The sequence below is a fragment of the Gavialis gangeticus genome, unplaced genomic scaffold (assembly GCF_001723915.1).
Source record: "Gavialis gangeticus isolate Ggan-Ray unplaced genomic scaffold, GavGan_comp1, whole genome shotgun sequence".
NCBI lineage: Eukaryota > Metazoa > Chordata > Crocodylia > Gavialidae > Gavialis > Gavialis gangeticus.
This window is the reverse complement of record NW_017729032.1, coordinates 29,728,355-29,744,225: the sequence shown is the minus strand read 5'-3', so window position 1 is coordinate 29,744,225 and position 15,871 is coordinate 29,728,355. Positions and strand designations below refer to the sequence as shown.

Below are 15,871 nucleotides of genomic sequence, written 5' to 3'. Positions count from 1 at the left end.
TGTCACCACTGAGAACAGTCTGGCTCCATCCTCTTTGGAACCATCCTTCAGGTAAAGCTACTATTAAACCCCCATCAGTCTAAATAAGCTCAGTTCCCTTAGGCTCTACTCATAAATCATGTGCCCCAGCCCACTAACCATTTTCGCTGCCCTGTGCTGACAGTCTTCAATTTGTCCACAAGCTTTCTGTACTGGTGGAACCAAAACTGGACACAGTACTCCAGATGTGGCATCACCAGTGCCAAATACAGGGGAATAATCATTTCCCTCGACCTGCTGGCAACACTTCTACCAATGCAGCCCAGTACGCTGTTAACCTTCTTGGCACCAAGGGCACACTGCTGGCTCATATTTAACTTATTGTCCACTGTAACCCCGAGGTCCTTTTCTGCAGAGCTACTGCTTAACCAGTTGGTCCCCAGCCTGTACAGTTGCATGGGATTTTGCACTTGTCCTTATTGAACTTAATGAGATTTCTTTTGGTCTAATCCTCCCATTTCTCTAGGTCCCTCCAACTCCTAGACCTACCCTCCACCATGCCTACTACTCCCTGCAGCTTGGTGTCATCCACATAGCTAGGATAGTAGAGCCTTGAATGAAGTGGTGGGAGCGTTTGTTGTTTATAATAAAAGGACATACAATTTGCTCTCTGAAACTCCTGAAAAGATGCCTATTGCATTTCTTGGACTAAGTCCTTTGCAGAGGATCTCTGCTGCTAAGGTGAGAAGAAAATGTAACCTACTTAAGAGCAGCTTGAGACACTAGACCGTCAATCCTTCAGTGATTCCCTAGGTCAAGATGGCAAACACAGACGTACAAACATGAAAAAATATCAAAGGTATAAAATAAAGTGCTTGTGACAAACTGAAACATCAGCTGGTCTCCTCTACAGGTAGGAATTCTGTTGTTCTGCATTGAATAGAAAAGATTAATCCAAGAGTTGATAGCAACAGCAGTGAACCACCTCCAGATTCCACATGTAATAGGCCTGTGCGAATTGGGAAGTATTCGATTCAAACTTGGATTTGGCCGATTTGGAGGACAGCGATTCAATTCATGCCCACCCCTGCACCCCTCCCCAAGTAATGCACCCTCCTGCCCCAGCTAGGCAGCTTGTTCCAGCCCCAGCCCCAAACCCTTCCCCCAACCCCAGAAGACTTACCAGCTGAAGTCAGCTGTCTGTTTTTAGCCTATGGCCGAATCTCCAAAGTGGCTAAATCTTTTCCGAAGCTTTTCCAAATTGATTTGGATGCTTCGAATCGATTCAGAGCTTTTAATTAGTCTCCCAATTCAATTTGGAGTCGGACATTCAGTCCCTGAATCGGGCCAAATCTCCTCCAAATCAAATCTGCTACCAAAGCTTCGTACAGCCCTAACAGATATTACTCATTTTAATGACTAAGAAGATGAACAGGAGAATACATAATAACTGGTATATCTATTTTCCAGTCTATCCTTAAAACTAGCTTTAAACAAGATAGCCCATGCACCAGAAGCAATTTAACTGTGCCAGCAAGAAGCTCAGTATAGTCTAATTTATCCTGCTTGTTAAAAGATCTACACCACGATGAAATCTGCAACATAGACATAATTTAAATTTAGGAAAAAACAGATTTATGGTTACCCATAGAGCCTTAACTCTGCTACGCTGTGTGTCCCAACTATGCACTGAATTAGGTCCAAGTCCAGTACCAACAACAGCGCATAATCATGCCTCTTCAAACCATAATTCCTTTTTCTTCATCTCACCTGAAGATAACAGACTGTTGATCATCTCAAGGAATGTGGAATGGACAAATTGATAGTCCTCCAACAGCAATACTACCTGCTGTGCCTCAATGCCAGCGAGCTCCATCACCTAATAAAAGGGAAGTCATTTTAATATAGTTGCATGAAATATAAAATTGAACTATAAGCCTTTGATAATTTATTTACACACACACACCAATGCATGTGTACATACACACACACACACACTCTTAATGTTTTCCATAGTTCTTCAATTTTTACACCTCTGGATTCTCAGCAGATGAACAGATAATATGAAAGATAAGGAATATTCTACCTTGAAGCACAGATTTCTAATTAGAAACCAGTAAAGATAAATACTGCATTTATTAACATAATACATGCAACTTTTCCCACCCCAAATTAGCCATTCAAAATGGAGTGCCTGTCTTAAATGAGAAAATTAAATTCCACAGAGCAATGGAGGTGGGAGCGCTGGAGCTGAAGCAGGGTACTGTCCTTGGCCCCAACTCATGCAGAGCTGACAACTCTGTGCACAGAGTGTACGGACAGTGTCCTCTCATCAGTGTCACTTGCTCTTCCCCTGCTGCAGGGCCAACTGTCACAGGTTTAACCCTTCAGAGCTGCAACAGAATTAAGACTTTGAGACAGTTAACAGCAGTAGCTGTGAGAGGGTTAAACCAGAAACTACTGGCAGAGAAGCAGGGGGATGGGACTCTGCCCTGCTTCATGTAGCCAGAGCATTCAGTCCCAGATGAGCTGGTACCACAGCAAGTAACACTGGAAAAATCTTTTTTTCTTCTTTCTGACTTCCCATTACAAGATGCATGTCTTATCTGGGGCCTGAAATATGCAAATAGACACGTTATATTCTGACCCACATAACCTTAAAAGACAAAAATTTCCAAGAGTTACCTTTAACAGCACTCAAAGACTGATGCAGTTATGTTCATCTTTGTATGCATGAATAATGGAGTTTTCTTATAAAGCTCCTGAGGTCATTTTGGGAATTCTGACTCCCTAAATCTGGTTCATTTTAATATAACATACGTGTCTTCATAAATCACTGACCTTTTACTTGATAAAACATTTTCATTTTGTATTGTACTCTGTAGCAAGATTTGGGTTCCAGGGGCAGCCATGACACCCCTCTGGTGACCATACAACTCTTGCCCTACTCCAGCCTTCCCCTTCTCACTCATCTGCCACATCTTGATGTATTTGTTTAATCAAATGGGAAGCTGCCTAAGGGTACTAGAGCCCCTGTTCTTCTGGCTACCAGCAAGCTCCTCCCAGACCCTGCTGGTCTCAGTCCTGCCCCACTCAGGCTAAGTTGGTCTTCCAAATCCACCCATGCCCTCCCCTCCAGGCACCTGTAGCCTTAAGGGCTATTCACAGCCTCTGACCTCTCCTACAGCTGTTCCCATGCATCACAGGTATTACTGTACCATCACTCCCTTGTCTAGATCCTGACCACCTTGATGTCCACCCATTTTCTCTAGCTGGGACTTCTAGTGCTGGGCCTGGCTTCTGGGCTCCAGCTCTTGTCTTGGTACTTGGTACTGGGTCTCCTGGCCCTGTCTCCACCCTGCTATAGGCTCTAAGCCTCCTTTGACTCTAACTGGGCCACCTGACCTGGTCTATGTCCTGAGTCTCTAGCCCCTGGCTGGGCTCAAGACACTTTCATGCCCTCAGGCACTACTGAGACATCCATATCACCCTTGATAGTCCCAAACTCAAACTGCCAGCATAAACTGCAACAAGGAACAAGCCCACTGGCTGTAACAGAAACTAAACCCACACCAGGTGCAAACATCAACATTAGCTTACTGCCTGTATATAGCAAGGCTTCCCCTTACCCTGGCTGGTATCCTTTTGTGAGCCTTCAACATCTTGCTGCCAGGCCCCAGGCAGCAAAGAAGTCAGCTGGGAATCCTCCTGCGGTCTTCCTGACCAGGAGCTCCTTTCTCTGTGGCTTGCAGGGCCAGACTGCCTGAGCTGGCTCCAGCTCTGGGCTCATAAACTGCCTAAGCCCTGCCTCTTCCAGTCAGGTGGCACCCCAACCAGCCACAGGCCTAAGAGGTGGTTTCCATGCCAGTATGCAACTGCTGCTCTAGCAGCACCCCTGCTGCCCAAGTTAGTAAGACAGCAGGGCAGAGCCTGTCTAGTAGCTAGCTTTGCAACAGACAGTCCTATATAGAGTTTTCCTTTCCAGGCTGCAGATGCACCTGTTTTACTCTGAGCCACTCTCTACCTTGGCAGCAGTATTTCTCCACTGCCTTCCTTCTTGTAAATGGCCTATATTATGCTGCCTGGGCACTATCAGATGCAGTTTTTCTCCTTAAAGTAACAGGAGCTCCAGGCTCCCTGTTACACACTCATTATGCCCTTACTACAGGCAGGATATATTCACAAATGAAAAAGAAGACTAGATTTTTAAAAATATTTTAGAAGAAGCTTTGAAATCTTCAAATGTTATCAATTCAGATCCTACAGTTTGTCTTATACTAGCAGATCTCTGCACCCACACAGAGCTCAAGGAATTTGAGACGACTCCATGTTTAAGCATGGGTCCACCCAGATGGAAAACACCTTGTAGCACCTGGACCCAAGAGTATAAACTCTTCCAGGAAGGGGTAATCTATTTATAAGTATTTATAGTACACCAAGGACACTGAGGCATGGGTTCTGATAATAAATGTAATCAACTCTCATTTATAAAATTTACAGGGATAGATTTTATAAAGTGCTCAGTACCTACCACTAGGGACAGACTGTCAGAGAAGTCTAGCACCAGCCAGTCTTACTGAGAATAATAGGAGCTTCTGAGACTTCTGACCTATATAAGAGAATTCTATTTTGTATCTTTCAAAATTCCCTTGACCAATTCTGTCAAGACAAATTCAATTTAAATACATTGTAAAACAAAGGAATGTGAGTGACATACATGTTTAAGATCATTTTTAAGTTGTTTCACTTCATAGCCTCTGGAAATCTTTGGAGTAACCAGAACCGCTCCATGCATATGACTGACTAATGAGGTAGCAGTCCGACGACCCACGCCACTTTGTCCTGCTAAAAGAAGTGATCCTCCAGGAAAGCTCAGTACTCTGTCAATCCTAGACATATATTCAAGGACTTCTGGGAAAAGTAAAATCTCTATCTCCTTGTTATCTCGTCCATAATGAATGATTCCCTACATAAAAATAAGAGAACAAATATTTTTGGGAATAATAAATATAAATACTAAATGATGCATTAAGTAAAGAGGTACATAATAATACATGTAAGTGAATAATAATGGCAGGATATGACAATATTCAACATTTTACAAAGAAATAAAGGGTTTGAAAATGATAAAGAACATCAATTATACTGCTAAAACTATTCTATTAATACAGTTAAATTCTGTTACCTTTATGGCCCTGCTTGCTGCTCTAGACAGATTTCAGACCTTAAATAAAGAAATCACTAGGACTAAGGATTACAACCTTAACTGAGGTCTAGCCTGAAATAACCCTTCTAAATGAACATCTATTTTAAGAGAAGCTAATAAATAAATAAGAATAGCAATATATAAATTAAAACTATGTAATAGGCCAAAGCCTGAGGACTAATCAAATTGTGCTCCAACATACCTATGATCCTTGGTCTGACCAGGGACTAAGCTTATTCCTGTCTTAACTTAGCTTTTACACTGTTGCACATATGCCAGCTATAGTTCTTTCCTCAGTAGCCCAATCTAACCTCAGATCTTAGGGCTATATCCTGGTCCTATTGCCCTCACAGGAGCAAAATAACCACGACACTGAAAGTAACCGCAATTATGCAATTAGGGAGCACTATACCACCTGAAGAAGAAACTCCAGGGCACTGATGCTACCAGACCACGCATGCATATATTTTCCTTGGGCCCTATATAGGCAGAGGAGGTGAGAAAGATCCAACTGAGTGTGGATTAATATGAGTTTTCAACCCATAAAAGTAGTTCTCGAGGTCTTTCCACTGGAACAGGCACTGAACCCATCAATATTACTTTCCACTTAGGAGTGACTGCCCTCAAAAATCAGTCAGGCCAATGCAAAGCCAGCACTTTTGCATTTACTTTCCAGCTTCAGGATTTGACTTTAATTGCTTAACAAGAAGCCGATTTCTGCTTCTAAATTACCTGCCTGTACCCTTAGAACTCTTAGAATGCAAATTACATATGCTTTCCTAACCAAAAGAAAATTAATGGCAATAGAATTCTGGTTATTTCAAACAATTTACAAATGTAACAGTAGAATTGTAAAAGTCCATTCTTCAGTACTTATTCATTACTCTTAGCACACCTTTTTTATAACATTTTTTAGGTCTGCTGAGTTTAGTCTGCCAAGTGGCCTTCCATGTGGAGGTAATGTTGTCCCTGGTGGTATGAATGCCTCAGAGCTAGCTCCCCAAGTTACATAGAAGATATCTGTGAAAATAAAAACAAAACCATAAAGAGTCTGCATCCTCCAATGGTAAAGAACATTCCTGTCAAGTCCTGCAACAATTCTTATCAGTTGTTTTACCTGTCATATTGTGCAGGATATCTGAGCCCCAGTCTCCTTGAAATACTTTCATTAAAATATTATCAAACACATGGAGTTCTTTCGCACCAACAATTTTGTCACGGAAGAGGCGACAGGCTTCATAAGCAACAATTTCCAATACATAATCTATTGTATGCGTTGATGACCCTACAAAATGCATATATAATGTTTGAAATTGTTATACTTTAATAATAAATTGCAAACTTTTCAAAATACATAAAGTCTAAAATCCAGTAATAAAATTAAAATACATACCAGAATATTGGATACCAGCATGAATGCATCAAAAATGGTAAAAGAAAAATTAAATATTATAAAGCATTTTTAAAGTCACACTTCATGCATACATACGCAATACAATGTTATAAATTCAAAAGCAAGTTTTCTAACAAAAGTGCATTATCAATATATAATTCAATGTCAGCTATGTAACCTGAATGTTCAAGGTGCTGTATATAAAATAAAAACAAAATCATGAAATACACTACCTTCTTAAAATAGAAGACTATAAAAAGCCAGGGACCCAGTTTTAAAAGAGAAAGAGAAGGGCTGTTAAATAAGTAACAAATTCAAAAGCAGGTGGTGTTTGTTCTCAAACACTACTGAGGAAAACTAAACTGTAATACAATATAACCTCATAAATCCAGCATGCTCGGGAACAAGCACCTGCCAGAAAATTCCAGATTTTTGAAACTGGAGCGGCAGCCATTCCCAAAGCAGTGGTCACACGTGGAGCAGAGTGCAGGGTGGTGGATGGCAGTGGCAGCTGCCGTGTGCAAGCTTCCTCCTCCGCTGCTCTGGGACCGGCCGCTACTATTCCCCGAGCTGCAGGATTTTTGAAAATTCCAGACTTTTGCTATCCAGCTATATGAGGTTATGCTGTATGTTTCTTAAAATTTGAGAAGGAGCAAGGAGTTCCACTGATTCAACTTGGTGGAAATGAACTGCATACCCCATTTTTCATCACATGATAAGCACTATAATTTTCTACCTTTATATACAATACTGGGATTTCTCAAACAGGACAGGATCTCCACTTAGATTTAGTCATTGCAGCTTTGCTGACTTCAATAGATAAATAATACTTAATACCTGACAAGGATTCAACGCAACAAATACTGTGTGGACATATATGCTCACAAATTTGGTTCTCCCTGAAAATATATTGTGTCACCATTTACACTAGTGTAAACGTTAGTATAGAACAAGTACGATACAACCATGATAAGATTATTCATAGCTCAGAACAATAACAACTCCAAAGGAAGGACAAAATTCAGACGGGAAACCAGCTTAAGTTCTCAGTTTCCACATAACACTGAATGTTTCACCTTCTCAGAGGATGAAAAAAGGAGAAGTTTAAGGCTGTGTTTTAACCAGAAAGCACTTCAGCATCATGAAAAGGCTTCCCACAAGGCAGGTAAGTGCTACATATTTAAAAACGGTAACATCATCCTCCTTTTAACAGGGAAAAGGTGATGATTGTAAGTACTGGTTTCACTGCTTCTTCACCAACATTACCAATAGAGAGAGAGCAGCATGCTTCGGTGAATCCAGACAAGAGATATCCTTAAACAAAACCACATTATTTGCTGATAGTGGAGGCCACATAATCAAAATGACTGGAAGGAGCAGCCCAGATTCATTCATATTTAAACTAATGATAGCTCCCCCCTGCATTTTAAAAATACCACTTTTTTGGAAAATTAGAAACGAAACAAAACAAAAACTTTCCTGGCAGAGAATTTTTTATAGAAATCACTTCTGTATTTCAGCTGACAGTAAACCCAATCCTACTCCTTTTCCAAGTACAGAATTCCAGTGGCTTCAAATGGTAGTTCAGCATGTTGACAGTTTGCAAGATCAAGTCAATGGTACGACCTTATAAAAATGTGGACATTTTAAAAATGTTTCATCATTTGGATCACAAAAGGGTGACTCACCTCCTGCTAAATCATATCTGAATAAACCAAGAACCCACTGAGTGAGAATGCATGGTGTGAAAAGGTAATGACTGTGATCATCAACTGTGAATTTTGCTCGTACCTGAAAACATAAGTTATTTAAAATGTAAGTGACATTTTAACTGTAACTATTTAGCAGAAATTTAATTAAATCTTTTTTTAATGCTCATAGATGTTAGACTTCCTTTAAGCATACGAGTACACAGATTTTGCTAATATCATTGAAAAACATATATCTGGAATTGTTTTCATCTTGCTTTCAGACCAAAAATGCTACCTCAGAGCTATAGAATTTCTTGTATATTATGGCTGAGGTAAATTTTAAGTTATGAAATTTGTTACCTGTTCCCCTCATGAGAATCAGCTCTCTTGAAGTATAGCAGTCTTAAGATTGGGTTGACTTTTTTAGTTGAGCATCAATAGGGCTAGGCACAGACATTACACATAAACCGGTTTAAGTGATCAGAAATTGATTTAAACTTGTAACAGAACTGATGTTCACTGCACATAAACCAATTTGAAAGTGGCTGAAACAGGTTTGAGATGAACCTGGTTGAATGCAGTATCAGACTTAACTGATTTAGGTCAAACCAGTTTATGCAATGTCTGTCCCAGACCACTTGCTGCCTTAAGATAAACCTGGCATGCTCTCTGAGCTGGGCAAGGCTCTCTGCTGCACAGCAGGGCTGGCCCCTGCCCTCTGCTCCCTGGCTGCAGCTCCAGCAGAGATTTGCAGCCACAGAGGTCTGCCTGGCTTCTCCCTGCTAAGCAGGGATTTTCCCCACTCTCCTCTGCCTTATGCAGACACCTCAGCATTAACTAGCAGACCACATGCTGGCTATGGTCTATACTGTGGGAGACAACAAAGGGAGACATGCTTTATGGAGCTAATCAACAGGTAGCTTAATGTCCTTCCTTGGAAAAGCTGTTTAAGAAGAGCTGTTTAAAAGCTGTTGAAGAAAAGCTCCATTAGTTAATGGTGAGAGACTTTGTTTTCTTAACAGGTTGATAAACACTGAGGTAGGGGTGATAAATATTCCCTGTTGGGCTGTTCAAGAGGGGCAGGGAATAATAAGAGCATCCTGCCAGGGCCTGGTCACCCTCCCTCAGCTCAGTGCTGTTGGAAGGGAAGGGAGGGCTGATTTGCGCTCCCTGGCTTCTAGTCTGAGCCACAGCAGGCATGTGCCTGATTTTTTTCAGTCCAGAGGGGATATCTGTATGTTTATAAACTGGTTAAGCCTAGTCAGGTTAGACTAACCTGGGAAGATTGAATCAATTCAGGCTCAGGCTTTTTGAAAGTCTGTCCCTAGCCTAGAAGAATTTCTCTAAATTCTCTTGCATAAGCCAAAAGAATGGAAGGTCTGTGCAAAATCAGGAGTAAATGCCAAACATTTGACATACATGGTGTCAGACACATTCTTCAGACAGATAATACATGTAACCCTGCTTTATGTTCTACACTTCCAGCTATGGTTACATACTACAATGGTAACTTTGTGTGTTCCTTATCTGCATACCCTCATTAATAAGCATATATGGAAGTTTGGGGCTACTCATGCCTGTTGTCACTGTTTGTTGTAGGCCTAACGTGTGCACTTGTAAAAGGTGGATCAGATTTTGGGTCCACCAGCTCACCTCTCAAAAACTGTAAAGCTCATAGATACACAAGTGTTGTTAATGCAAAATTACATAAAGGGCACTGGAAGGTCAGCATTCACTGAGACCTGTGCAGAGTGCAAACACCATGTGTAAGGAACAGGAGAAATAGTGAACAGGATATTCTGCAGATGACCTTACAGCACATCAACTCCCCAAAGTGCTTTTGAACACAAAATCCTATGGTAGGTTCAGGTAGAAACCTGGTATTCACTATAGCTAAAAATGTAAAAAAATCCCTAAGCCTGCTCTTGAACTAGGACAGAGTCTGAAAGAGCTGGGGTTGCATAAGTGACCTAAAGAGGACCAGTACCAGAGTGGTGGTGACTCCTGCAGATAACAGAAGAATAGCAGTGAACCCTGGTAGTGGCACAAGAGTAGTGGTAACCCCTGAAAGCACCAGGCAGACCTATGCTCCCTAGTGACCAAAATAGTGATCCCTAGCAGTGCACCTTCCCAGTGCTCCCCAGCAGCAGTGGTAGCAAGTCTAACAAGGGCCTCCCTACCCAGGACATGATACTTGGCTGGCACAGGTGGTAAAGTCCCCAGAACAGAGAGGCAGACCCTGGCAGCAAGGAAATGCAGGGTCCTCCTGGGTGGGCCTCCCTACCTAGGACCTAAAAGCCCAAAAGAAACTAGTGGTAGCCAAAAGGAAAAGTTCAGCACTGAGGTGTGTATATGCCCACACTTGTCAGGAGCTTAGGCACCTGACTCAGGCTACATATTAAGCATCTCCATTCACTTACCGTGCATAGACCCAAGTCTTGATTCTGAGGCAGATGCCTATATTGGGAATGCCATCTTTTTCATAGTATCCTAGTAGTTAAAGCACTTGCCCAGAAAGCGGGAGATCTATATTACAGGCCCCACTCAACCTCAGGCCATTCAAACCTATTTATTCCACTTCTCAGAAAGGTGTTCTAATCCCTAGACTACACAATAGTTTGGGAAACACTCTTTACTCCTCCTGTTGAAGAGGAAGGCTTGGTTCCCAGGCTTATTTCTGTCTTTAAACAATTACTTTCTAATATAAATGCGTAAGAAGTCCTAAGAACGGGTACCAAAAACCAGGTGTTGCTACTCCCAGCTAAATTCCTTAAGTAGGCAACAGAAGCATGTTTTCTCCTCCTTGTCTCCTGCTGGCCCCAGAACTTTTACCACTGCATCCTCCAGGCTCCAATGTCTATGACCTCATGAATGTATGTACAAGTTTAATTTTAGATCTATATAAACTATTTTGCATTTAGATATTAATACTGGTCAGACTTTCTCATTATCTACCTTTACATGTAAAGATAAAGAGTAAAAGACATTGTTGCTTCTGGATTTTTTAACTGCCAAAAAAGATATCAAATTACTATACCTGTTCATATACTTGAACCATAGAACCTGCTAGCTGATGTATTTTTGGTAAGGAACCCCAAATGGAGTGATTCTTTAGATTTTTGTGTAGCACAGGTTCTAAATATCCGCTATAGATTGTTTGCAGTTGGTCTCTCTCTGGATAGCTACAAGCAAAAAGAAGAGTCAAAGAAAAGTATGATTATCATCATTTTTAATGTCTGTAATAAATGAAGTTTTGGATTCATATCTATTATGTACTATAAAACTTACATTCAGCTAACTAAACTGTAATTTGATTTTATTTGAATGCTCAGAAACTTTACAGGTATATTGTTAAATATGGTCAAACTTATAAATCCACCAAAAGGCACTTTAAAATAAGGCTGTAAAGATATAATTTACTGTAATCAAAGTAATTCAAAATGAATTTATTTCAAATACTTAAATACAAAGACGACAATAATATAGGTAGATATTATTCCTCTACTGCTTTAAAATACTGAGAGGCAGCAAAAATAGATTTCAAATCTATAGATTCTACATTACTAGAGGTCAGAGGCTAGATTATACAAAGCAGAATTACAGTCCATGTTTTCAGTTCACATTTTCAGGAGAGTCAGGCAGGGACACTGTCTGCAAACTAATGTAAGATCTCAAATCAGGGTTAAGTTCTTGCACACACTTACTCAATTGCACAAAGACGAACAATAGATGTAAATCTGGATGTAAGTTTATGCCTTCCTAATGTTCCCCCAGCAGACATGGAAGCCACAATCTGGATGTTTTCTAAACCAACCCATTCAAGATTTTCATCATAAAATCCCTGGTATGTCAAAACCTTTGATGATAAAATAAATATTTTAATAAAAGTAGATGAACAGAAGACAAATTAATGCCAAGTCTCCAATTACTACTGATTATTTGTTAATCATCAACAATGTGCTCAGCACTAACATTTTCCTCTGAGACAGTCTCTAAAATTTTTATTCTCAAGCAACTACGCAGCACTTTAAGCAAAAAAGATGTACAGCAATGTAAAATCTCAGACTAGACCACGTTCTCTATAGCCCAGCAGCATGACTGACTGACAACTCCCTCTGGAGTAAAGTAGCTCTCAGAAAAGTTGGATCCTTCTCTAACTGTTCTAACCCAACCCAGTATGGGGGAGTGTCAGGGTAAATAAGGTTTCACTCTGCCAATTTTCAGCTTCTGAGTGGTCACTGAGATACTATGAGTATCTGTTATAATTTAACGCAACCCTTAGGCCAGCTATGGTTTCTGTCCCAAATCAGCTTGAAGTCTAATAGGATTTGTATTTCAATAAAACAGAGTATATGGTAAAGTTACTGTTAAAAAAATCAACACATAAAAAGAATTTAGTGGATGTGGAAAGAAATAGTTTTTAAAATTAATTTGGAGAGTCAAAAGGGTGCAAGATGGGCATGGTAGGTTCTAAAAACTGGGGGGAAATGTCATTTAAAAATATTTCAAGTGTTATATTTCACAATTACAGTCCACACCAGTAAGAAAATTTGAATGTCATAAATCACTGCTCAGTGTAAACTTAGATTGTAAGCTCTTTGAGAAAGGGACAGTCTTTATTACATATATGTAAAGTACATAGCACAAGTAGGACCCTGGCTCTGGTTGAAGTCTCTATGTTCTACCACACCATAAATGAAATAAAGATGTTAAGTATTAACTATCAAAATATTGTCAGATGCTTAAACTTTAAACTCTCTGCCTGTATATTAAATTATTTGAAGTAGGTCTCTACTGTACATTTAATGAATCATAATAAATCATTTCTAGTCTATAATCTTCTATGCATAACCATAATTTTGCTGAAAGCCATATATATTCACCTGTTGCAGGAAAGAAACAAGAGTACTAGTTCCCCATTTATCAGGCTTGGGCAGGTTGATATCCTTTAGATACAAAACCAGCCTTTCACAGTCTTTTGGTCTGTATACACGACCGGTATTTGTACTGATTACCAGGCAAGTCTGACTTAGTTTCTGCAGGAGATGTTGAGAGGTAGTTTGTGCGCTGCAGTGAACCGTAGCAATCTGGGTGGACCGGAGTTGAGAAAAGGCATAACGAAGTAGCATTCTACCAAAATAAAAGGTATAAATATATGCATTTTACATGCAAAGAATTTTTAAATTGTCAGCAATCTATCTTTAAAGTACTGTATGTGTCAGCTTTCATGAACTCTTTTTACTTTAAAAACAAAATGTGTGTCATGTTGTATTTATAAAATACTAGAAAAGTAAGTGGGCAGCTCTCTATGAGAAATATCTTATTAGTGTTCAGATTAGTCTGAAAAATTGTGCAATGGTCCCGATTTACAACATGAGGGCAGACCAACGAGCTTCCCAGAAACTCAATCTATTCATGTATTAGAAATTGAAGGATCAGTTTACATTCACAGATAAAGAGGAAACAGAAAAGGTTAATATTGAGAGTGAGAGAGAGAGAGAGCTGTGTATAGCTACATATTTAGGAATCATATTTATGATTTACCCAGAGCCACAGAAAAATAAGATTTACACTCATTACCAGGGATCCAGGTTTTCCATTTGCTGTGGAAAAAATATGGATTTTCTCCTTTAAAGGGGAGTGGGAAGAAGGCGATCAGAAGCAGGGGGCACCACGCATGTGGCTGGCAATACAACCCCAGGTAGTATGGTGGAAAGCAACTCCCGCAGCTTCCTGCAGACAAATCTATGGTGAATGGGAGGGCAGAAACAATGCAGGGGAGGTGCAGAGATGGCATAACTTGTGGGAAATTGAAGCATCAGCTTGTGCTGAGCCTACGTGGTGAGGGAGGGAGTGGGACAGGGCTGGCAGCTGGTGCTGGGGGCACTGTCCAGCTAGTGTTGGGTATACTGCTTGAGGCTGGGGCCAAGGCTGGGGCAGGAATGCATGGCCACAGGGCCCAGCTGGGGAGTGGGATGGAGCCACAGGTGGCTTGTCCAGGGTGGGGATGGCTCTCCACTGCTGCGCACACTCCCGGAGAGACTTCAGCTACCAGAAGCAGCACATCAGTGGGAGGAAATGTGCCCAAAGTGTGGTACTGGGCTGCAAACTGGCCAGACTGGCACTGGAGAGTCAGGGGACACAAGCTACTGCAGCTGTGGGCAGGGGGCAGCTCATGCTGGTAGCCATGGCAAATGGCTAGTGCAGGGCTTGAAACAGAAGCAGCAGCAACAGCAGCAAGTCTCACCATCCTGATCTGCCCTCTTGTGCTAGGTCCTGCCCACTGGGCCATGGAGGCAGCTCCTGGCCATTGCTGGTACAGCCAGGCTGCAGCTCTGTGCCCCACTGCAGGTAAAGAAAACTGGGGCACACGCCTCTCATGCCCCCCAACATGTCACCTGTGGCATTGCCTATAGTCAGATATCCCCCACCACACACCCCTGATATCTTCCTCCACACCCCAGATATCCCCCTCCACATGCCCTCACCCACCCTACACGCTGTGGGGTTGGTGCCTGGGGCAGTGGGTTGGTAATGAGGGACACCAGCAAGGCCAGAGAGCTACAGGTCAGGAGTGAGGCATTGACAGGTCTGGGGGTGGGCTGTGGCTTGGGAGTGAGGGGCACTGGCATATCAGGGCTGCTCAGCACCACAAAGCAGTAGGAAGCACAGCAGCAGCTGGACCTAAATCCGGACAAGAAAAGGGGACAGAGAGAGCTCTGATTTTCCATAATAAAAACAAAATCAAACCCCAAAATATACAAGTATTTAGAATTTATTTTGTTATAATGATTGAGACACTGGTAGGCTTCCAAAATGGTTTAAAATTGTAAATATGTAAAAAAAAATGTGTTCAACAGATAGAGAGATAGAGGTGTTTCACTTTAAATTGCAGAAAAAAAGCAGATTTGGGGGTTTTTAATAAGAGGATTGTGGACTTTTTATCAGTGAAATTTGGATTTTTGAACAGGGAAAACCAGGATCCGTACTTATTACTTTGATTATATATTATGTACAGTTTTCCATCAGTACTCAAATGCCCAGTGAGGATCAGGATCCCACAGTGATAGTGGCACAAAGTCAGTAGTTGAGAATCATATTCTTGATTATGCTACTGGCAGAGGTATCAAAGAAACAATGTCTACCAAAAGAGCAAAAGTGCTTTTTGTGCTAAAATTTTTTAGAACTTTGTCACAAACTTACAAAAGGTAATTTAAAAAGAAAGAAAAATTCTTACCCCTTTCCACAACCTTCAGGGCCAACAAGAAGAAATGGCTGCTTATTGTCGAAGTTTAGCCAGGGTCTAAAGTAATCTAAACTTCTCTGCATGTCAGGGGTTTGAATGACAGGAAGTGTTTGGAGATTACTGAAGTCATCAGCAATCAAATTTTCAGGTTTTTTCAGCTGATATGTCATTAAGTGTCCAGTGGCAGGGTCATAATACGTGTCTAGTGGTTTCCTGGGATCTGGTGAAGATTCTCGTGCCCAATTAAAAATCTTCAAACAGAAAAAGGTAAATATATTACTATCTGTTTAGCCATCTGTTAAAATCTGCATCCCTAATAACAATATAAGGTTTATAATTACATTATATAAAATGTG

General features: G+C 40.9%; 1 protein-coding gene across 1 annotated transcript in view; it reads right to left on the bottom strand.

The window, feature by feature from the left end:
* DYNC2H1 (dynein cytoplasmic 2 heavy chain 1) overlaps positions 1 to 15,871 on the bottom strand; it is a 601,360-nt gene that overhangs the window by 479,393 nt on the left and 106,096 nt on the right. Inside the window, exons 42-50 of the mRNA XM_019524237.1 lie at positions 15,507 to 15,766; positions 13,153 to 13,399; positions 11,974 to 12,125; positions 11,307 to 11,451; positions 8,267 to 8,369; positions 6,303 to 6,470; positions 6,081 to 6,205; positions 4,697 to 4,945; positions 1,750 to 1,858 (exon numbers count right to left, since the gene is read on the bottom strand). Of these exons, the coding sequence (XP_019379782.1) occupies positions 1,750 to 1,858; positions 4,697 to 4,945; positions 6,081 to 6,205; positions 6,303 to 6,470; positions 8,267 to 8,369; positions 11,307 to 11,451; positions 11,974 to 12,125; positions 13,153 to 13,399; positions 15,507 to 15,766 (1,558 nt within the window). The remainder of the gene's footprint in view (positions 1 to 1,749; positions 1,859 to 4,696; positions 4,946 to 6,080; positions 6,206 to 6,302; positions 6,471 to 8,266; positions 8,370 to 11,306; positions 11,452 to 11,973; positions 12,126 to 13,152; positions 13,400 to 15,506; positions 15,767 to 15,871) is intronic.